This window comes from Haematobia irritans, chromosome 1 (genome assembly GCF_050003625.1).
Source record: "Haematobia irritans isolate KBUSLIRL chromosome 1, ASM5000362v1, whole genome shotgun sequence".
NCBI classification, from domain to species: domain Eukaryota; kingdom Metazoa; phylum Arthropoda; class Insecta; order Diptera; family Muscidae; genus Haematobia; species Haematobia irritans.
The window spans coordinates 209,979,400-210,002,682 of record NC_134397.1 but is presented as its reverse complement, the minus strand read 5'-3'; the positions used below and the strand labels follow the sequence as shown (position 1 = coordinate 210,002,682).

General features: G+C 30.2%; 1 protein-coding gene across 4 annotated transcripts in view; it reads right to left on the bottom strand.

Moving 5' to 3' along the window:
- The window catches only part of LOC142222530 (phosphoribosyl pyrophosphate synthase-associated protein 2), a 73,769-nt gene that overhangs the window by 5,639 nt on the left and 44,847 nt on the right, over positions 1 to 23,283 (bottom strand). For 2 of the 4 annotated variants that reach the window (XM_075292709.1, XM_075292706.1), the window contains 5 exons: positions 16,784 to 17,020; positions 16,349 to 16,637; positions 15,337 to 15,503; positions 3,705 to 3,755; positions 3,296 to 3,404 (listed from right to left, as the gene is read on the bottom strand). In XM_075292709.1, the coding sequence (XP_075148824.1) occupies positions 3,296 to 3,404; positions 3,705 to 3,755; positions 15,337 to 15,503; positions 16,349 to 16,637; positions 16,784 to 16,980 (813 nt within the window). In that variant the 5' untranslated portion in view covers positions 16,981 to 17,020. Of the gene's footprint in view, positions 1 to 3,295; positions 3,405 to 3,704; positions 3,756 to 15,336; positions 15,504 to 16,348; positions 16,638 to 16,783; positions 17,021 to 22,801; positions 22,895 to 23,283 lie in introns of those variants that run through there. The other 2 variants (XM_075292707.1, XM_075292708.1) reach the window with 2 other exon arrangements.

Below are 23,283 nucleotides of genomic sequence, written 5' to 3'. Positions count from 1 at the left end.
ATTAAAATCATGAATCGTCACATGCCCAATTTACCATCTAAAATCGTCAAAATCACGAAAAATCCACAGAGTTGGCACCGCTGCTCTCAACAGTTGCTTCGTTGTATTCTGTTCTCACAGAAAACTAATCGAAGATAGACGTTTTATAATATTCAATTTATTTTTTGCCTTTTATTTAATTTTTTATTCTTAGTATTTTTTATACACGATGAATATGTTAAGTTTATGTTTTGCTTTATGATTTCTAGTCCTGTTTTAAAACACACATTTTAAATAAAATATTTTTCAAACACATACTTAAAGCAATGCTTTTATTTTTTGTTATATTAAATAATGGTAAGTTGCTATTTGATTATTTATAGCGGTGTCGTGGAACCGGCTCCCACACACAATAAAATATTTTTTGTCTTCAACCATGAAATTAATTGATCTAATTAATTATACCCTTCACCACTACTGTGGTACAGGGTATAATAAGTTTGTGCATTTGTATATAACGCCAAGAAATAGTGGTCATAAACCCATCTTTTAGTATACCGATCGGGTAAGAATTAAAATCTGAGTCGATTTAGCGATGTCCGTCTGTCTGTCTGTCTGTCCGTCCGTCTGTCTGTATATGTAATTTTGTGCACAAAGTACAGCTCGCAATTTAAGTCCGATCGTCCTCAAATTTGGCATAGGGCCGTTTCTTGAGACAGAGACAATTGCTATTGGTTTTGGAAAAAATCGGTTCAGATTTAGATATAGCTGCCATATATAATTATCTACGATGTGGTCATAGTTAGCGTGTTTATCAACCGATTTTCTTGAAATACTGTACATCCAAATATTTAATGAATCTCGCAAATCTTGCAAAATATCAGCCAAATCGGTTCAGATTTAGATATAGCTACCATATATATCTTTCGTCCGATTTAGACTCATATGACCACAGAGCCCAAAGTTTACTACCGATCTTCATGAAATTTTGCACAGAGGGTAGAATTGGCATTCTACCAATGCTTGGTACACTTGATTGAAATCGGTTCACATTTAGATATAGCTCCCATATATATCTTTCGTCCGATTTGAACTTATATGGCCTCAAAATCCAGGGTTTTGCCGTGATTTGCTTCAAATTTCGCACAAGGAGTACGTTTAGTAGTATAGGTAATTGTGCCAAATTTGGTTGAAATCGATTCAGATTTAGATATGGCTCCCATATATATCTCCCGTCCGATTTGCACTCATATGACCAGGGGGCCCAAAGTTATACTCCCATTTACGTGAAATTTCGCATAGATAGCAGAATTATTATTCTAACTATGCATGCCAAATTAAGTCAAAATTGGTTCAGGTTGTATATAGCTCCCATATATACGTACACCAGAGTTGGGGAAATATGGTCGACTGTTTCATATTTTAGACCCATTTTCAATGGGATTTTCCTCCAATTGACTGGATAGTTTCCACAGAGAATACAAATATGGCCAAAATTCTCACAGTTTACACAAAATTCTGTGATGATTTCCCCATATCTTAGCCATATCCTACACACTGCAATGCCAAAATTTCCACAGAACGGATGAGTTTTAAATAAGGCTCCAAGTCGCCCTACACATATCTTGGCGAGATCTAACCAATATCCTTGTAAAATCGCCACTGCTGAGTAGCAAAAATTGTAAATATTACTCTAATTGTCCTATATCTCGAATACATATGTATCGCCTGAAAAATCATAAATCTCTTTTGTACAATTGCATTAAAATTTCTCTCGCTTCATATTTCCCATATTTTTTACTAACATTGTGTATCATCCCAGGGCGTTAGCCGATTTAAATTTTAATTCTAGAGTTTTTGTAGAAGTACAAAAAATTGTTTCCATTAAAAGTATTTGTATCTGGAAATGCAAACCTTTATATAGCTCCCAGCAAATTTTAAGTAGTTGAGATGGTAACACAAATGTTTGTCTACATAGTGTTGAAGGGTATAATATAGTCGGTTCCGCCCGACTTTAGACTTTACTTACTTGTTTTTAATTGAAATGTATTCAATAAAAAAATGATAATATCAATCATCAAAGCCAATTAAAAAATTAATTGATACAACTAATTTTTGTGATTGAGTTTTTTTTTGTTTTTGATTGATTCTGCTGCATATTGCCTTTAACACCGCAATAAAATTGAGGATGTATAGTTTTATCAATAGGCGTAATTTATCGCTTCGGAAATTTCGACAAAATTTTGAAGGGTGTCTGGGGGGGCATAGCCCCCCCCCCAGAGAAAATTTCTAGCTCCGCCAATGGCTCCCATATAAACCGATCCCCAAATTTGGCTTGCGAAGCCTCAAAGAGAAGCAAATTTCATCCGATACGGCTGAAATTTGGTACATGGTATAAGTATATGGTCTCTAACAACCATGTAAAAATTGGTCCATATTGGTCCATAATTATATATAGCCCCCATATAAACCGATTCCCAGATTTGGTTTGCGGATCCTCTAAGAGAAGCAAATTTCATCCGATCCGGCTGAAATTTGGTACATGGTATTAGTATATAGTCTCCAACAACCATTCAAAAATTTGTCCATATCAGTATATAGCCCCCATATAAACGGATCCCCAGATTTGAACTCCGGAGCCTCTTGGAGGAGCAAAATTCATCCGATACGGTTCAAATTTGCAACGTAATGTTAGTATATGGCCGCTAATAACCATGCCAAAATTGGTCCATATCGGTCTATAGTTATATATAGCCGATCCCCAATCACACAAAAATTGGTCCATATCGGTTCATAATCATGGTTGCCATTCGAGACAAAAATAATCAAGCAAAATTTTATTTCTATAGAAAATTTTGTCAAAATTTTATTCCTATAGAAAATTTTGTCAAATTTTATTTCTATAGGAAATTTTGGCAAAATTTTATTTCTGTAGAAAATGTTGTCAAAATTTTAATTCTATAGAGAATGTTGTCAAAATTTGAAATCTTTTGAAAATTTTGTCAAAATTGTATTTCTATATAAAAATTTTGTCAAAATGTTATTTCTATAGAAAATTTTTGTTAAAATCGTATTTCTATAGAAAATTTTGTCCAAATTTTACTTCTATAGAAAATGTTGTCAAAATTTTATTTCTATAGAAAATTTTATCAAACTTAATTATATACGTATTTACCCAAGTAATTCGATTGTGGATGACAGTCTTCAGTAGAAGTTTCTACGCAATCCATGGTGGAGGGTACATAAGCTTCGGCCTGGCCGAACTTACTTGTTTTTTTTTTTTTTTGGTACAAACAAAACAAAAATTGATACTTACCACCATTATAGCAATTCGTCCATTTACATCTCCAACAAGATTCAAAGGTGGTTTGACTTTTTGTGGATGTTCCGGTACCCCAACTGACACCGAAATTGTGCGAGTGCGACTGCATTTATTACAAAAATATAATATCAATTAATTGGCAATTAATTACAATAAATACAATGATTATTATTATTATTATTATTATGTTTTTTTTTTTTTTGATTATACTAGAAGTTGAATATTTTTATTATTATTATTTAATTTAAATATGCAGATAGTATGTATATTAAGAGTTTATGTGGAAATCATATGATGAGAAGGAAAAGAAATGAAGATGAATAAAAGAAAATATCACAGGTAGATTTGTTTTTTCCAATATGAGAATATAAAACACAATTTTGAATTTTTAGTTAATACCAACCTAGGAGTCGCTGGTAAGCACATTTCAACTGTATCAGCTATGTCATACGAACTGGAGGAGTAGTAGTGGAGTAGTAAATGGGTGATTTTCACAAAATTTTGTAACAAAATAATCATCATCACGATAAATGAAATAGAAAATAAATGTTGTTTGCAAATCTTCGGTTACACTTTTTCGAAATTTGGAAATTTGTTAATAATTTTTTCAAAAAATGCTTAGAAATAAATTAATTAGAAAATATTATTTTTTTGTCTCTAGCATACCAAAAATATATACGGAGTAATCGAAAAAGGGTTAACAAAGATGCCAACATATTTTTAAAACGAAATAACCAAAAATAAAGTGTATTAGTTTAACAAAACAAAAGCATTAGCATTAACAAAATATAGTATAAGGCGACATTTAAATCGTACATTCAATCTTTGCTTAGATTGTTGTAATCACAGTTGAGATGACAATAAACCCACAGTGCAATAATGATTTATGGAATATTCAAATTGTATTAGAAACACAGGTTCGTACAACTTTTGCATGTTTGTGCTTTGGATATACATGACAAACAAATACTAAAATGTGGTTACACCAAACAAATTACTGGCTGATGAAACTAGCAGGTGTCTCGAGATAAAATAAAAAAGTTGGCCGTAAATATCACACTCATTAGTGCAAAAAGAGGCCTTCTAGAACACACAACAGGTAATGCACAAATGTACTCTCCGAACCCAAAACATGTATGATGAATGCAAATTAAATTCGTGGACGATTTTTTTTTTTCAAATATGAATAAGATTTTTTATAAATATGAATAAGCGTGGCATGTTTGATCAATGGAAACTTATGTGTTGTTACGTTAAGTCCAGGTGAAAAAAATTTAATTTACAGAATTATAATATGGAGAAATATTTTATAAACCTGTTTAAAATTGTCTTAAATATTCATCAATACAAATATTCTATTTAAATTAGATGTTACACTCAAGAGATATAACAGTAAAAAAGTCTGATGTTTCATCGGCTCTTGTCTGCACGGATGAAAAAGACTGTTTTTCATATGTTTGGCTATAAACATTATATGTTTGGAATACAATTTTTTAAACACAATATTTTTGAGTACAAGCATATAATGTTCATAAACTAGCATAACATGTTTGGGACATATATGTTAATATGTTAGAACATATTATGTTTGGGACATAAAATGTTTGTAAATATAATATGCTTGGATGCAAACATATATTAATTTAGAAATAGGCTATAAACATATATGTGTTTAGTAGCTTGGAGCGCTATTTAACAGGGAGCGATATTGAATTAAGTTGGTGGTTGTTGCTTGTTATTACAAAATTAACATTTTATTTTTCCTCGGGCAATTGATCAGCTACTTCTTTGATCCTTACAAACTGTGTGGTCCGCTGTTCGAATCCCCGTCCGGCAAAAGGTAAAATTAAAATAAAAAACAAATCATACAATTGAATAATTTCTTCTACAATGTTTGTATTACAGAAAAAGGTGCTAAGAACTAAAAAATCTCGTGGAAGTGAGAAAGATGTGGGGGAATATACAATTGGGCAGAAACAAAATTTTGAGCATTCAGGTCGAAAACCTATGTTGTTAGCACCTATATTACCTGTTTATTTTCATAATTCATTATGATTGTAAATATATAAATAAATAAATAAAATTTTGAGCACAATATTGTTTGGTAGAATTTTTTTTAAGCATATAATATTTTTGGGTGCAAAATGCTTCCAAACATATTATATGTTCACATAATAACATATTGTTTTTTGGAAGACAACATTATTGAATTTGGATGCAAAAATACAAAATATTTGGAACTTAGACTACCCAAACATATATTGTTTAGACCAATATGCTTTCAAACATATTATATATTGGAAGAGATCAAACATATAAATGTTTGGGCAATACCCAAAAATGTATATGCTTGAAGCAAAATATGTTTGGGAGTATATGTTACAGAAGCGATTTTTTGTGAGCGTGTGCTGAAAAAAGATAAGAAGTCCGACGAGACGAGCAAACCTTCTACTGCTGTTTCGAGAAAAAAATTTGCTATAATTGTTGAACCTTACTGCTGAATTAAAAAAATCGCCCTTATTCCTGAAGTCGCGCTCGATGTCGTTTTTTGTCTGTCGCCACTAATAGATATTCGTTCATCGATTTATTCTGCTTTCGATGACAATCGGCATTCCTGATATAGTGTTTGTCGTCAATATCGTTAGATGTCACTCGAGACAAAAATAATCTACCAAAATTTTAAGACAATTTTACCAAAACACTACCAAATAACCAAAATCTTATTTTGCAGTATTTTATCAAATTGTAGCGGTTATTATGAAAAAAATGTTTCTTATGGTTTATTATTTTATTTTAATATTGACTTTGTGAAATAATTGATTTTGGTTAAAGTTTATTTCTATAGAAAATTTTCTATTCTACAGAAATTTTATCAAAATTTTCTTTTTATAGGAAATTTTATCAAAAAAAGGAAAAGTTAAATGCTTGTAAATTTGTTTAGGCAAACCCGACTATAAAAAAAAAAACTTTTTCGGAGGTTCAAGTGTAATTCACTTTGGGTTTAGTAAATTTATTTTGATAATTGGTTGATAGTTCATCTGCAAGTAGAGGATGTGGTAATTCCGAAACAGCTGTCCATCCAACCATCTTGCAGTCTACCGGGCTTCGTCCAAATAAATTTGACAATACACTTTTCCTCTATTGCTTAAACTACACTTGTAGTTTAGTCAACGCATGGTTAAGCTGAAATCAAAACAACAAAAATAAAATGTTGACAACATTTTCTATTTTTTATACCCTTCACCACTACTGTGGTACAGGGTATAATAAGTTTGTGCATTTGTATGTAACGCCAAGAAGGAAAAGTCTGAGACCCATCGTTTAGTATACCGATCGTCTTAGAATTAAATTGTGAGTCGATTTAGCGATGTCCGTCTGTCTGTCTGTTCATGTATTTTTGTGCGCAAAGTACAGGTCGCAGTTTAAGTCCGATCGTCCTCAAATTTGGCAGAGTGTCGTTTTTTGGGACAAAGACAATCGCTATTGATTTTGAATCGGTTCAGATTTAGATATAGCTGTCATATATATTTATCTGGTCATAATTGGCATGTTTATCAACCGATGTTCTTCAAATTCAGTACATCCGAATATTTTATGAGTCTCGAAAAACTTGCAAAATATCAACCAAATCGGTTCAGATTTAGATATAGCTCCCATATATATCTTTCGTCCGATTTAGACTCATATGACCACAGAGGCCAAAGTTTACTACCAATTTTCGTGAAATTTTGCATAAAAAGTAGAATTGATATTATACCAATGCTTGGAAAATTTGATTGAAATCGGTTCAGATTTAGATATAGCTCCCATATATATCTTTCGTCCAATTTGCACTTATATGGCCTCAAAAGCCAGAGTTTTGCCGTGATTTAGTTCAAATTTTGCACAAGGAGTACGTTTAATAGTATCGGTAAGTGTACCAAATTTGGTTGAAATCGGTTCAGATTTAGATATAGCTCCCATATATATCTTTCGTACGATTTGGACATATATGGCCTCAAAAGCCAGAGTTTTGCCGTGATATTGTTTTTAACATTGTGTTTCATTCCAGGGAGTTATCCGATTTCAATTTTAATTCTAGAGATTTTGTAGAAGTACAAAAAATTGTCTCCATTATAATTATTTGTGTCTGGAAATGCAAATCTTTATATAGCTCCCAGCAAATTTTGAAGTAGTTGAGATGGTAACGCAAATGTTGGTCTACATGGTGGTGAAGGGTATAATATAGTCGGCCCCGCCCGACTTTAGACTTCACTTACTTCTTTATTTCTTTCTATTGAACATTTTGTCAACATTTTATTTCTATAGAAAATTTTGTCAACATTTTATTTCTAAAAAAATTTTTATCAAAATTCTATATAAATTGTGTCAAAATTGTATTTCTATAGACAATTTTGTCAAAACTTTATTTCTATAGAAAATTTTGTCAAAATATTATTTATATAGAAAATTTTATTTCTATAAAAATTTTGTCAAAATTTTATTTCTATAGAAAATTTTGTTAAAATTTTATTTCTATAGAAAATTTTTTCAAAATTTTTGCCCTGTTCGAAAGGAACACGAAAGAAAGCTTTCGTTCGATATACGGGAACAGGCCATTTATTTCTATAGAAAATTTTTTCAAAATTTTATTTCTATCGAAAATTTTGTCAACATTTTTTTTCTATAGAAAATGTCAAAATTTTTTTTATAGAAAATTTTGTCAAAATTTTTTTTCTATAGAAAATTTTCTCAAAAATTTTTTTTTTGGAAAATTTTATTTCTATAGACAATTTTGTCAAAATTTTATTTCTATAGACAATTTTGTCAAAATTTTATTTCTATAGAAAATTTTGTCAAAATTTTATTTCTATAGAAAATGTTGTCAAAATTTTTATTCTATAGAAAATTTTTTTCAAAATTTTATTTCTATAGAAAATTTTTTCAAAATTTTTGCCCTGTTCCTGTATATCGAACGAAAACCAGTTCGAAAGAAAGGCAGTCACTCGAATTCGAATGAATTTGGGTTTTTCTATTTTTGAAAGTTCGGTTCGTTTGTATGAGAATACATTGATATTAAAAATGAGTATTTTTAAATTTTTGGCCTGAGAATGCATTCAAAGGTTAACAATGCTTTTACTTTTTTCTTGACACTTAATGTATATGTTCGTTTATTACTCGACAACAAAATATGAAGTGACTTGCCTTTCGAAATAAAAGAACAAAAATCAATTTTCTTTCGTTTGGAATACGAAAGAAAGCTTTCGTTCGATATACGGGAACAGACCATTTATTTCTATAGAATTTTTTTTCAAAATTTTATTTCTATAGAAAATTTTGTCAACATTTTTTTTCTATAGAAAATTTTAAATTTTTTTTCTATAGAAAATGTCAAAATTTTTTTTTATAGAAAATTTGGTCAAATTTTTTTTTTTCTATAGAAAATTTTCTCAAAAAATTTTTTTTGGAAAATTTTGTCAAAATTTTATTTCTATAGAAAATTTTGTCAAAATTTTATTTCTATAGAAAATATTGTCAAAATTTTATTTCTATAGAAAAATTTTTCAAAATTTTATTTCTATAGAAAATTTGTTCAAAATTTTTGCCCTGTTCCTGTACATCGAACGAAAACCAGTTCGAAAGAAAGGCAGTCACTCGAATTCGAATGAATTTGGGTTTTTTCTATTTTTGAAAGTTCGGTTCGTTTGTATGAGAATACATTGATTATTAAAATTCAAATTCATTCAAATGTTAACAATGCTTTTACTTTTTTCTTGACACTTATTGTATATGTTCGTTTATTACTCGACAACAAAATATGAAGTGACTTGCCTTTCGAAATAAAAGAACAAAAATTAATTTTCTTTCGTTTGGAATACGAAAGAAAGCTTTCGTTCGATATACGGGAACAGGCCATTTATTTCGATAGAAAATTTTTTCAAAATTTTATTTCTATAGAAAATTTTGTCAACATTTTTTTCTATAGAAAATGTCAAAATTTTTTTTCTATAGAAAATGTCAAAATTTTTTTTCTATAGAAAATGTCAAATTTTTTTTATAGAAAATTTTCTCAAAAATTTTATTTCTATAGAAAATTTTGTCAAAATTTTATTTCTATAGAAAATTTTGTCAAAATTTCATTTCTATAGAAAATTTTGTCAACACTTTATTTCTATAGAAAATTTTGTCAAAATTTTATTTCTATAGAAAATTTTGTCAACATTTTATTTCTATATAGAAAATTTTGTCAAAATTTTATTTCTATAGAAAATTTTGTCAAAATTTAATTTCTATAGAAAATTTTGTCAAAATTTTATTCCTATAGAAAATTTTGTCAACAATTTTATTTATTATTCATATAGAACATTTTATTTTATAGAAAATTTTGTCAAAATGTTATTTCTATAGAAAATTTTGTCAAAATTTTTATTTCTATAGAAAATTTTGTCAAAATTTTATTTCTATAGAAAATTTTGTCAAAATTTTATTTCTATAGAAAATTTTGTCAAAATTTTATTCCTATAGAAAATTTTGTCAAAATTGTATTTCATTGTTGTTGTTTTTGATTTCAGCTTAAAACCATGCATAGACTAAACTAGTAGAGCAAGTGCAAGTAGAGGATGCTGATGAGGAATGTGGTAATTCCGAAACGTGCGTCCATCCAACCATCTTGCAGTCTATAGGGCTTTGCCCAAATAAACTTGACAAACAAAATTTTATTTCTATAGAACATTTTGTCAACATTTTATTTCTATAGAACATTTTGTCAAAATTTTATTTCTAAAGAAAATTTTGTCAAAAATTTATTTCTATAGAAAATGTTGTCAACATTTTATTTCTATAGATAATTTTATCTAAATTGTATTTCTATAAAAAATTTTGCCAAAATTCTATTTCTATAGAAAATTTTGTCAAAATTTTATTTCTATAGACAATTTTTTCAAAATTCTATTTCTAGAGAAAATTTCTACCAAAACATCAAGAATTCAACCAATCTACCAAAAAGTAAAAAAATACTAAAGTTGCTGATGAGGCCATTATTCAAAAGAGATATCAGCTTTTTCATCGACAGTTAAGCAACTATAAAGGCTTTGTCACTGAAAATAAGGTCTAAGGTAGTCAGCCGCCGTCGTAGAGAACTTGTGGTTCTCTCTAAATGTAAATCTAGGTTGGGTACCTGGGTACTGTGGAATAATGGAAAATGAAGAAGCAGAGGGTGCTCGTGGAACTGACAAAGTCTTTGCGAACCATTAAAGGATATCAAATATGAAGAACTATCGCGAGGACTTTCGGAAAACATGTGGTAAGAATAGGCCTTAAAGATGACATTTGCAGATGGTGTCTGGACCATGAATGAAATTTCACTCACGCGCACACCTTTAATATAGGTCAAATATGGGCCATTGTACTCTTTCTTCATGAACATTTTGCAGAAAATAGAAGTAATATCACTGTTACAGTAAAACATAGTGGTAGAAACTTCTATATTCGCTTGACTTGGCTCAGTGTGACTTCTAGCTATAAAAAAAGTCCAGCCCTTAAAGTCGATAGAGAAAATAAAAGCAGAATCGAGGAAGAGCTATACCGGAAAGAGACGTTTGCATGTGTCGAGGATTGGACAAATTTTGGCAGAATTGTATTTCATAGAGACAGGATAGCTTTGAAGGGGATGGAATTGATTCAGAAGAATAAGCAAAAGAACAAATTCAACATTTTTAACATCTGAATTAAATAATATTTTGAAAAAAATGGACCTTTAAATCAAAAACACTTTATTTCAGCTATCCGGTATCATAAGAATAAATTTCGGGAAAAATATGAAACAATTTGGTTCAATACAATTTCTGTGTTCATACACCGTGCAAAGAATGCTTATGAAAAAATATTTCCGAACCGCTTAATTAAAATTAATTACGTTGTTCGTTTGAAGCTGTGCAGTAAATAAATTTTATACATGCAAAAAAATTAAATCAAGCAAATGCAAGAAACAAATTTTAATTTCTTCAATAGAAAATTGGAAGATTGAGAGAATTAAAAAATATATATATATATTTTTTACCCAGTTTGAAGAATGTTTTCTTGAAGAGGGACAAGAGTTGAAATGTACTTTGTTTTCATAGGTTTAAAATAAATTAACAGAAATATAATCAAAACGAAAATTTATTTTAAAAAAATTAGTAATGAGTCCAACCTAATCATTTATATGGAGGAACATGATGGGACTACAAAATGTTACTATAGAAACAAACAAAAATGAAAGCATAATTGAACAAATTAAGATTCGAAAATATTAAAATTGTAAAAAAACATTAAAATTGTTTGAAATAATTAATTTTTATACCCACCACCATAGAATGGCGACAACGAAATATCGATTTCCGACTATATAAAGTATATATATATTCTTGATCAGGGAGAAATTCTAAGACGGTATAAGCATGTCCGTCTGTCCGTCTGTCTGTTTGTTGTAATCACGGTACAGTCTTCAATAATGGCGCTATGAAATGAAATTTGGCACTGATTCGTGTTTTGTTTACATGCAGCTCAAGTTCGAAGATGGGCTATATCGGTTCAAGTTTTGATATAGTCCCCATATAAACTGACCTCCCGATTTAGGGTCTAGGGCTTTTAAAACCGCTAATTTGTATCCAATTTGCCTGAAATTGAAAATCTAAAGGTGTTTTAGGACCACAAAAGAGTGTGCCGAAAATTGTGCCTATCGGTCCATGTTCCATATAGACCGATTTCCGGATTTTGCTTCTTGGGCGTCCAGATGCTGTATTTTTATCCAATTTGCCTGAAATTGAAAATCTAGAGGTATTTTAGGACCAAAGATTGGTTTGTCGAAAATGGGGTGTATCGGTCCATGTTTTGATATAGGCCCCATATAGACCGATCTCCCGATTTTACTTCTTGGGCGTCTAGAAACTGTATTTACAACCCGATTTGCCTGAAATTGGAAATCTAGAGGTATTTTGGGACCATAAAGAGGTGTGTCGAAAATGGTTCGTATCGGTCCATGCTTGGGCTTCTAGATACGGTATTTTCTATCCGATTTGCTTGAAATTGAAAATCTAGAGGTATATCGGTCTAAGTTTTGATATATCTCCCATAAAAACCGATCCCCCGATTTGGGGTCTTGAGCTTCTAGAAACCGTAGATTTTATTCGATTTGCCTAAAATTGGAAATCGAGATGTATTTTAGGACCACAAATAGGTGTGCAGAAAATGGGGTGTATCGGTCCATGTTTCGTTGTAGCCCCCATATAGACCGATCTCCCAAATTTTCTTCTTGGACTTATAAAGGGTGATACGGTCAAAATTTGGTCAATATAAACTTGACGTATTTCTTTGAATTTTGCATTTAAAAAACCTGAACACCCCTCATTTTGAAGGTGTGTGTGTAGAATGTTGCTCCTATTTTGATTTTGGAATTCACTCTTCTGTTGTCAAAATGCCGTCCAAGCAAGAAGAGCAGCGTATCAAAATTTTGCTCGCACATCGCGAAAATCCTAGCTACTCGCACGCAAAGCAGGCAAAATCGCTAAAAGTTGCCAAATCAACCGTTACAAATGTAATTAAAGTGTTTGGGGAACGTTTGTCGACAGCCAGGAAGTCTGGATCGGGGGGAAATCGAAAACCGGAAGCCGCTGAGACGACAAAGAGAGTTGCCGGTAGTTTCAAGCGAAACCCTAACCTCTCTCTCCGAGATGCCGCAAATAAGCTGGGTGTATCGTCTACAACCGTGCATCGAGCCAAAAAACGAGCCGGACTATCGACTTATAAGAAGGTAGTGACTCCAAATCGAGATGATAAACAAAATACGACGGCCAAAGCGCGATCCCGGAGGCTGTACACGACGATGCTGACGAAGTTTGACTGCGTGGTAATGGACGACGAAACCTACGTCAAAGCCGACTACAAGCAGCTTCCGGGACAGAAGTTTTATACGGCAAAAGGAAGGGGAAAGGTAGCAGATATTTTCAAGCACATAAAACTGTCAAAGTTCGCAAAGAAATATCTGGTTTGGCAAGCCATGTGGCTTGAAAAGCAGCATTTTCATAGCTTCCGGGACTGTCAACCAAGAAATTTACGTGAAAGAGTGTTTGAATAAACGTCTGCTGACTTTCCTGAAGAAACACGGTTGTTCCGTACTGTTTTGGCCGGATTTGGCATCTTGCCATTACGGTAAAAAGGCCATGGAGTGGTACGCCGCCAACAACGTGCAGGTGGTTCCCAAGGACAAGAACCCTCCCAACACGCCAGAGCTCCGCCCAATTGGGCTATTGTCAAGCGGAACCTAAAGAAGGTTAAAAAACTGCTAAGGACGAGCAGCAGTTCAAGGCAAACTGGCTTTCTGCGGCGAAGAAGGTGGACAAGGTGGCTGTACAAAATCTGATGGCAGGTGTCAAGCGTGAGGCCCGGCAATTCGGATTTGGAAAAGCGAAAGCCTAACTGAATATTTTCCTGAATTTTATACTAATTGAACTTGAAAAAGAAATTTAATTTAATTTTTTAAATGAACAATTTCACCGATTTACACGCGTTTTCCCTTGACCAAATTTTGACCGTATCACCCTTTGAATGCGTAGTTTTTATCCAATTTGCCAGAACTTAGAAATCTAGAGGTATTTTAGGACCATAAAGGGGTGTGTCGAAAGTGGTCCGTATCGGTCCATGTTTTGGTATAGCCCCCTTATAGACTGATCGCCCGATTTTAGATTTCGTAGTTTTTACCCAATTTGTCTGAAATTGGAATTCTAGAGGTATTTGAGGAACATTAAGAGGTGTGTCGAAAATTTTGAGTATGGGTCCATGTTTTGGTATAGCCCCCATATAGACCTACCTCCCGGGAGCCACCGTGGTGCAATGGTTAGCATGCCCGCCTTGCATACACAAGGTCGTGGGTTCGATTCCTGCTTCGACCGAACACCAAAAAGTTTTTCAGCGGTGGATTATCCCACCTCAGTAATGCTGGTGACATTTCTGAGGGTTTCAAAGCTTCTCTAAGTGGTTTCACTGTAATGTGGAACGCCGTTCGGACTCGGCTATAAAAAGGAGGTCCCTTGTCATTGAGCTTAACATGGAATCGGGCAGCACTCAGTGATAAGAGAGAAGTTCACCAATGTGGTATCACAATGGACTGAATAGTCTAAGTGAGCCTGATACATCGGGCTGCCACCTAACCTAACCTAACCTACCTCCCAGATTTATTTCTTAGACTGCTAGAATCTGTAGTTTTTATCCACTTTGCCTGAAAATGTAAATATACTGGTATTTTAGACCCTCAAAAATTTGTATCGCATTTATTTCTAACGGTCCATTATGTAAGACATTGATCGATCGACCGATTTCACTTCCTAAGGGTATAGCAGGAGCACTGATCATATAAATTGCTTGAAACTAAAAGTAAAATGTCCAGATTTTACTCCTCGTTATCATTTAAATAATGGCGGTCTACGGATTTAAGATTTCAAATCAAGGCTTTTTTAATCATTTACACGATATTTTTATGATTTCTCTAAAATTCAAACAAAATTGGTTCTTATAAATCCAGAACCTGATCTAGTCTTCATAGATAGAATCTTTAAATTTATCTTCGGGAAGTGTACTGGTTGAATTGATTTGCTTGGGAGAATATCTGTCATCCAACCCCCCTAAATCCTACATATATTATCAAGATGCCCGCACCGACGAAGAGTTTTCAAAGGAAACTATTATATTATATTTGATTTAATGGTGGTGGGTATTTAAGATTCGGCCCGGCCGAAATTACTACTGTATATACTTGTTTATTTTTAGTTTTAATAAAAACATAATTATTGAAAGAAATGGATCTAACAAATGACATGTGCTTGTTAGACATACACACGATATATGTATACACTGAAAGATTAATTAAGGACGTTTATATCTATCGAGTACATACAACTACATGATATCCAACAAGAAAACAAAAAACATTTATGACGCCATTGATATATGAATGTCGTTGTAATTATCATGAATAGCAATACAAGTAAAGCATAGAAGGAAATGAAACTAAATTGACTTACCTATTGGGCGGTGGTGAATAACGACCATCAACTTGATCACTTTCAGCTTCTTTTTGTTCACCATGAATAACAGCGATACCCAAACGCAAGCGTTCGGCATAAGAAGTGGCTTTTTTAGCTGAATTTGGATTACGTGCCACTATGACAGAATTACGATAATCGGGTATCTAAATAAAAAATAAAAGTGTAATAAAATATTTAACAAATAATTTTTAACGGAGCTACGAATAGAATCATGGGGAAAATATGTTCAATGGTTTTATGAAAAATCTGTCAAAAAAAGCATAAAATTTATGAACCGATTTCAATTAAATTTCGTACACTCAACTATGGTATTAATAGTTCTCCTTGTGCAAAATTTCAAGCATATAAGGGTAAAACTCTGGCGTCTGGGCCCATATAAGTGCATATCGGGCGAAAGGTATATATATGGGAGCTATATCTAAATCAGAACCGATTTCTTCCAAAATCAATAGGGTTCTATTCTGACCCAAAACAGAAACTTGTGCCAAATTTGAAGTCGATTGGACTAAAACTGCGACCTAGACTTTGATCACAAAAATGTGTTCACAGACAGGCGGACGGACGGACATGGCTATATCGACTCAGGAGCTCACCCTGAGCATTTTTGCCAAAGACATCATGTGTCTATCTCGTCTCCTTCTGGGTGTTGCAAACATATGCACTAACTTATAATACCCTCTTCCACAATGTGACGCAGGGTATAAAAATACCATCGAATAGCATTCATTGAAAGAAGGGAATTTCGCCAAGTACTATAGATAGATATGGATAGTCTGTGATCATCTGGATCATTAGACACAAATCTTTCCTCGGGTACAGTTCGTTTTTCTATTTTGGATAAAGAACCAAATTTGTTTTCATCTTTCCTTTGACAATAGCTCGCATTGTTAAGGCATTCTTTTACAATTTTCAATTATGGCTACTTTTTATATTTTTTGCCAAATTTCCCTTGAACAATATTTTATGCCACTACGTTTAATCAACTTACACTTTCTTGTATGTACTGCAACAAAAATGGTGAAGCTCTTAAATTATCCACGGGTATATCAAAGAAGCCTTGTATTTCCTTCTGATGTAAATCCATGGTAATGATGTGTGTCATGCCAGAAGTGCACATCATTTTGGCCAATAATTTGGAAACAATACAGCCGCGTTTCCTCATTTTACACTGTTTGGAATAAGGCAAGTAAGGGATGACACCAACAATTGACCGAGCCGATGATGTTTTACAGGCATAAGCCATGATTAGCAGTTCCATAATGTTGTTGTTAGCATCTCTGAAAAAAAAAATAGTTAAGAAGAAGAAAACCGAATTCCAGTTGTAGTTTTAATTCGATTAGTAATTTGGAAATTGCACTAAAAATGCATTTTTTGTTTATAATCGAATCGAAATAACAACCAGGACTGCTAAAGCACAACTTACTTGGTTCCCGTTTGTATGATATAAATATCCTTTCCTCGAACCGAATCGCCAATTTCCACCATGGTCTCACGATTTGTTTTATGAAATACTGAACATCCTCCACTTTTAATGCCCAATCTTTCGGCTACCAGATTGGCTAGATCGGGATGAGAGTTACCATGTATGATAACTATATCCGAGGCCGATGTTGTATCCATGTCGCTACGACAACGTTTTGGTGGACGTATACTTCCCAATCTGGGGAAAAGAGATAGATAAATTATTAGTTATGGTAAGGCTTAATTCCCCATTTATTTTCAATAAAAAAGAAGAAAAAAAAACAAAAACATTTTTAATATTCAAACAGCGTTAACTTTAAAGGTAAAATGGATGTGCAATTCAATTAATGGCTGGAGGGTATAACTATACTACCAGCAATTTTGCAAAAAGGTGTTACTTTATCTAGCGCTAGTTTTAATCTAAGCTGAGTTAAAACAAAAACCAAAATCTCATAACCAAAAACAAACTTTAACAACGAAACACAACATTTAAATGGTATAACAAAATCATATGGATATTATGAATGAATTTAAGGCGTGTCCTAACAGGGAATAAAATGTAAAAGGATATATTGAAAAAAATGTATGGTATTCGAAAAATGTAATCTGGTTGAAATACCACAATACATGGTACCAGTTCTATAAGGTAGCCTTAAGTCATCATGTGACTTTCAAGTACTCAATAAAATATCAAAGGGGCTTGTGAGGCTACCTGGTAATTACTTGTAGCAGGCCCCAATCAAAGTCAATATTATATATAATTATTATATATCTCAAATATTTTGAAAATATAACCTTTTCTCGGCTAAATGGATAGCTTTAATGCCATGTTCCTGTATATCGAACGAAAACCCATTCGAAAGAAAGGCAGTAACTCGAATTTTAACGAATTTGGGTTTCTCTATTTTTGAAAGTTCAATACTTTTGTATGAGAATACATTCATTATCAAACATGAGTATTTTACATTTTGTCTAAATTGTCACATATTGTATATGTTTGTTTATTACTCGACAACAAAATATGAAGTGACTTGCTTTTTGACATAGAGGAACCAAAATCAAGTTTCTTTCGTTTGGAATACGAAAGAAAGCTTTCGTTCGATATACAGGAACAGGGCATAAACTGTTGTTAAAATTTCGATATTACATCCAGCTCATAAGAAGTTATGGAAACGAACGTATATTTCCTCGATATAAAGGACGAATCAGAATGGAATAAAGCGGGCAATAAATGTTTTTAACGTCAAAAGCAAACCAGAAACCGAAAAGTTGAAATATATTTAACTTTTTTTTAACTTCATTGACAAAATTTTTTATAGAAATAAAATTTTGACAAAATTTTCTATAGAAATAAAATTTTGACAAAATTTTCTATAGAAATAAAATTTTGACTAAATTTTCTATAGACATAAAATTTTGACGAAATTTTCTATAAAAAATAAAATTTTGACAACAATTTTCTATAGAAATAAAATTTTGGCTAAATTTTCTATAGAAATAAAATTTTGACGAAATTTTCTATAAAAAATAAAATTTTGACAACAATTTTCTATAGAAATAATATTTTAACAAAAATTTTCTATAGAAATAAAATTTTTACAAAATTTTCTACAGAAACAAAACTTCGACAATTTTTTCTATAGAAATTTAATTTCGATAAAATTGTCCATAGAAATAAAATTGTGACAAAATTGTCTATAGAAATAAAATTTTGACAAAATTGTCTATAGAAATAAAATTTGGACAATTTTCTATTGAAATAAAATTTTTAAAAATATTTTCTATAGAAATAAAATTTTGACAACAATTTTCCTAGAAATAATATTTTGACAATAATTTTCTATAGAAATTTAATTTCGATAAAATTGTCTATAGAAATAAAATTTTGACAAAATTTTCTATAGAAATAAAATTTTGACAAAATTTTCTATAGAAATAAAATTTTAACAAAATTTTCTATAGATATAAAATTTTGACAAAATTATCTAGAGAAAAAAAATTGACAAAAATTTTTCTATGGAAGTAAAATTTTGAAAAAATTTCGATAGAAGTAAAATTTTGAAAAAATGTTCGATAGAAATAAAATTTTGACAACATGTTCTATAGAAATAAAATTTCGACAAAATTTTCTATAGAAATAAAATTTCGACAAAAATTTTCTATAGAAATAACATTTTTGATAAAATTTTCTATAGAAATAAAATTTTGACAATTTTTTATAGAAATAACATTTTGACAAAATTTTCTATAGAAATAACATTTTGAAAATATTTTCTATAGAAATAAAATTTTGACAAAATTTTCTATAGAAATAAAATTTTGACAAAATTTTCTATAGAAATAAAATGTTGACAAAATTTTCTATATAAATAAAATTTTGACAACAATTTTCTATATAAATAAAATTTTGACAACAATTTTCTATAGAAATAAAATTTTGACAACAATTTTCTATAGAAATAATATTTCAACAAAAATTTTCTATAGAAATAAAATTTCGATAAAATTGTATATAGAAATAAAATTTTGACAAAATTTGCTATAGAAATAAAATTTTGATAAAATTTTCTATAGAAAAAAATTTTTGACAACAATTTTCCATAGAAATAAGATTTTGACAAAATTTTCTATAGAAATAATATTTTGACAAAAATTTTTTATAGAACTACAATTTTGACCAAATTGTTTATAGAATTAAAATGTTGATAAAAATTTTCTATAGAAATAAAATTTTGACAAAATTTTCTATAGACATAAGATTTTAACAAAATTTTCTATAGCAAAAATATTTTGACAAAAATTTTGACAAAATTGTTTATAGAATTAAAATGTCAAAAATTTTCTATAGAAATTAAATTTCGACAAAATTTTCTATAGAAATAAAATTTCGACAAAATTGTCTATAGAAATAAAATTTTGAAAAAAAAATTATAGAAATGAAATTTTGAAATGAACATTTCTATAGAAATAAAATTTTGACAAAATTTTCTGTAGAAATAAAATTTTGACAAAAATTTCTGTAGAAATAAAATTTTGACAAATTTTTCTACAGAAATAAAATTTTGACAAAAATTTTCTATAGAAATAAAATTTTGACAAAATTTTCTATAGAAATAAAATTTTGACAAAATTTTCTATGGATATAAAATTTTAACAAAACTTTCTTTAAAATAAAATTTGGACAAAATTATCTAAAAAAATAAAAGATTGACAAAATTGTCTATAGATATAAAATTTCGACAAAATTTTCTATAGAAATAAAATTTTTGATAAAATCTTCTATAGAAATAAAATTTTGACAACAATTTTCTATAGAAATAAAATTTTCACAAAATTCTCCATATAAATAAAATTTTGACAACAAGTTTCTATAGAAATAAAATTTTGACAATTTTCTATAGAAATAAAATTTTGACAATTCTCTATAGAAATAAAATTTTGACAATTTTCTACAGAAATAAAATTTTGACAACAATTTTCTATAGAAATAATATTTTAACAAAAATGTTCTATAGAAATAAAATTTTGATAAAAATTTCTATGGAAATAAAATTTTAACAAAATTTTCGATAGAAATAAGATTTTGACAAAATGTTCTATGGAAATAATTTTTTTTTTTGACAAAATTCATTTTTTTAATTAAAATTTTTGTTTATTTCACACGATCCATTGTGTGCAGGTTCTCCTTTTCTGTGGATAATTGATCCAATTAATTTTTTTATTGAAATGTCTTCAATCACGAAAGTGATAGTATCAATCACAGTTTTAATTGGGCATACAAAAAATACTTGATTAAACAATTAATGCCCTGTTACTGTATATCGAACGAAACCCCATTCGAAAGAAAGGCAGTCAATCGAATTTTAATGACCTTGGGTTTTTATATTTTTGAAAGTTCGTTGTGTTTGTATGAGAATACATTGATTATTAAAAATGAGTATTTTTAAATTTTTGGCCTGAGAATTCATTGAAATGTTAACATTGGCCATAATTGATTTCATTAGCCAATTTCAATTAATTTTTTAATTGATACAATTAAACATTTTATTGGTGTTGATTGCAAAACTCAATTATTTTTTTTTTTGTTTTATTTGAAAAAGTGACTATTTTCAATTATTTTCTGAATTGCCTTAGTGTTTTTAGTTTGATTAACAATTGATTGTTTGAAATAATTTCACTTAAAATTAAAAAAAAAATATCCATCACTTTTGGTAACTGACTTCGTCTTCCGAGTTTGATTAAAAAGTCAATTGTATCAATCAATGTTTTAATTAAAAATTTTAAAATTTTCAATCATTGACTTAATTAACTTAATGTTTCTATCTTGATTAAAAAGTTAATTGTTTCAATTAATTTATTAATTGAAAAAATGTTCAGCTTCAATCAACTTTTTAATAGGAAATATTTTGGTGATATTTTTTTCTGTGCAAAAATGATGGAATCAATCACCAAAGTCAATTAAAAAATTAATTGATACAATTAATTCTTGTGATTGATTTTTGTATTAATTAAAATAATTTTTTGAAGCAATTAAATTTTTAGTTGAATATTGTAGGAAATTCAATTAAAATTGTAATTGCAAATATTTAGGGGAACATTTTTTCTGTGCATGAATTAAAAATGCATATGTCCATCTTTTAATAAATTATCGTATTATTTTTCCGTCGGTTTTTTTATGACAATTCAAATTTACTTTTATGGTAGAACCGGTTAGTTGCTTTAAAGAACACCGTCCACTGGTGTTCTAAACTATTGGCCACGAATGTTTACCCATTCTTAAGATTATTTTAGATTTTTAGCACTCACATTGTACCAACCATTATGCATAAAATAATTGAATGTTTATTTCTAAAATATGTAAAAAAGCACTACAGGACTTTTATAGACAATTTCTGCAGACATAATTGTTTGGGATTTTTTTTTTCAAAATTATTTCTGAATAATGCTTACAATGGCATCGCAATCTATATACCCGTTGATTTCCACAATATTCGATTATAGGAAATTCTTGAACTATTGATACGCACTAATAAATCACAGGAATGGAAACAAAAATTCGCATGATGATAATACAACGAAACAATTACACAACTTATTTTTTCAACATAGAATTCAATACAATGTGAAAAGTTTAACTGAATGGGACTATTTCCATAGTTCCATATTGGTTAACATACTCACAAAATAAACGGCCTGTCTAGCTAGGACAACTAAATTATTTATGCTGTTTCTATATGAAAGAAACAAAGGTAACCTAATGAACTATATTTCAAGCACACGTGACACAAAACGAACCAATGAATGATTTATATGACTTCAATTTCAATATTAGGTTGGGAGAAGGACGACAAAGCCCCTTCCCTAAAAAAGAAAAAAAAAAACAAACACCACAACAAATATTGTCTTGAGGAAAGGAAAACGATTAAAATTAACACGATATTGTTGAACAGTTCACATATAACAGCTAAATACAGCGATTATAGAGGGAAACTTAATGGCAGGATGAGTCTGTCTCGAGTTCACTGGAATTTCCTCGACCTGTTTACACAAAAGTTGTAAGTAAAACTTTATTGCACATGCGAAATTTAGTTTTCTTGACTTGTTTTTTTTTCTTTTTTTTTTTTTGAATAATAACCATCATAAAACAAATGATACACAACAAACTAAAAAAGTAACAACAGCGTAACGATAGATACAGGTGCAAAACAAAGACCTCACTAGCGAAGCCACAGCAATTCCGATTCACTATATTTTTCACTCCAATGAAGCGCCTACGTATAGGCAATGGAAAATAAACGCTGCTAAATGATTTCTACATTTCGCATTGTTAAAAAGTAAATGAAGGAAGAAAATCTCAATGGAATTTATTGATCAAACATATAGAATCGAAAGAACACGCACACACAGCACAACACAAAAGAAAAAAGTGTGCAGCAAGCAAAAGTCAAAAGAAATTGAAATTTTAAGAAAATTAATGTACCGCAGCATGGAGGTGAAACGTCAAAGCCAGCCAGTATTCAAAGTGCAACTAAAAATGTGAAATATTCGATGGTGTAAAGAAAATTGGAAATAACTACAAAATAGAAGAAAAAAAAACACACACATAAAGCGTGAAAAGAAAAGAAAATAAATAGATTCTTAATTTAAGATTATTTTAAAAGGCATATGGTATATGCATACAGTGAACAAATAGCCTAAAAATATACACTAGATTTTTTCATAGTTTACACCCGGCCTACCCAAAAAGTATACATCACCAAGGGGCTAAACACACTTAAGAAAACCATAATAAACGTGTTAAATTGAAAAGTCAAAACCTCGAGACGTTTTGAGTTTTGTTTTTTTTTTTTTTAGTGAAAGTGAATTCATTTGCACGCAACTACAATTCAAACAAAATTCTAATACCTTATTGAGTTGGTTGTTAAGAGAACGTCTTAAGTGGTCTCCAGACCTATCCTCTAT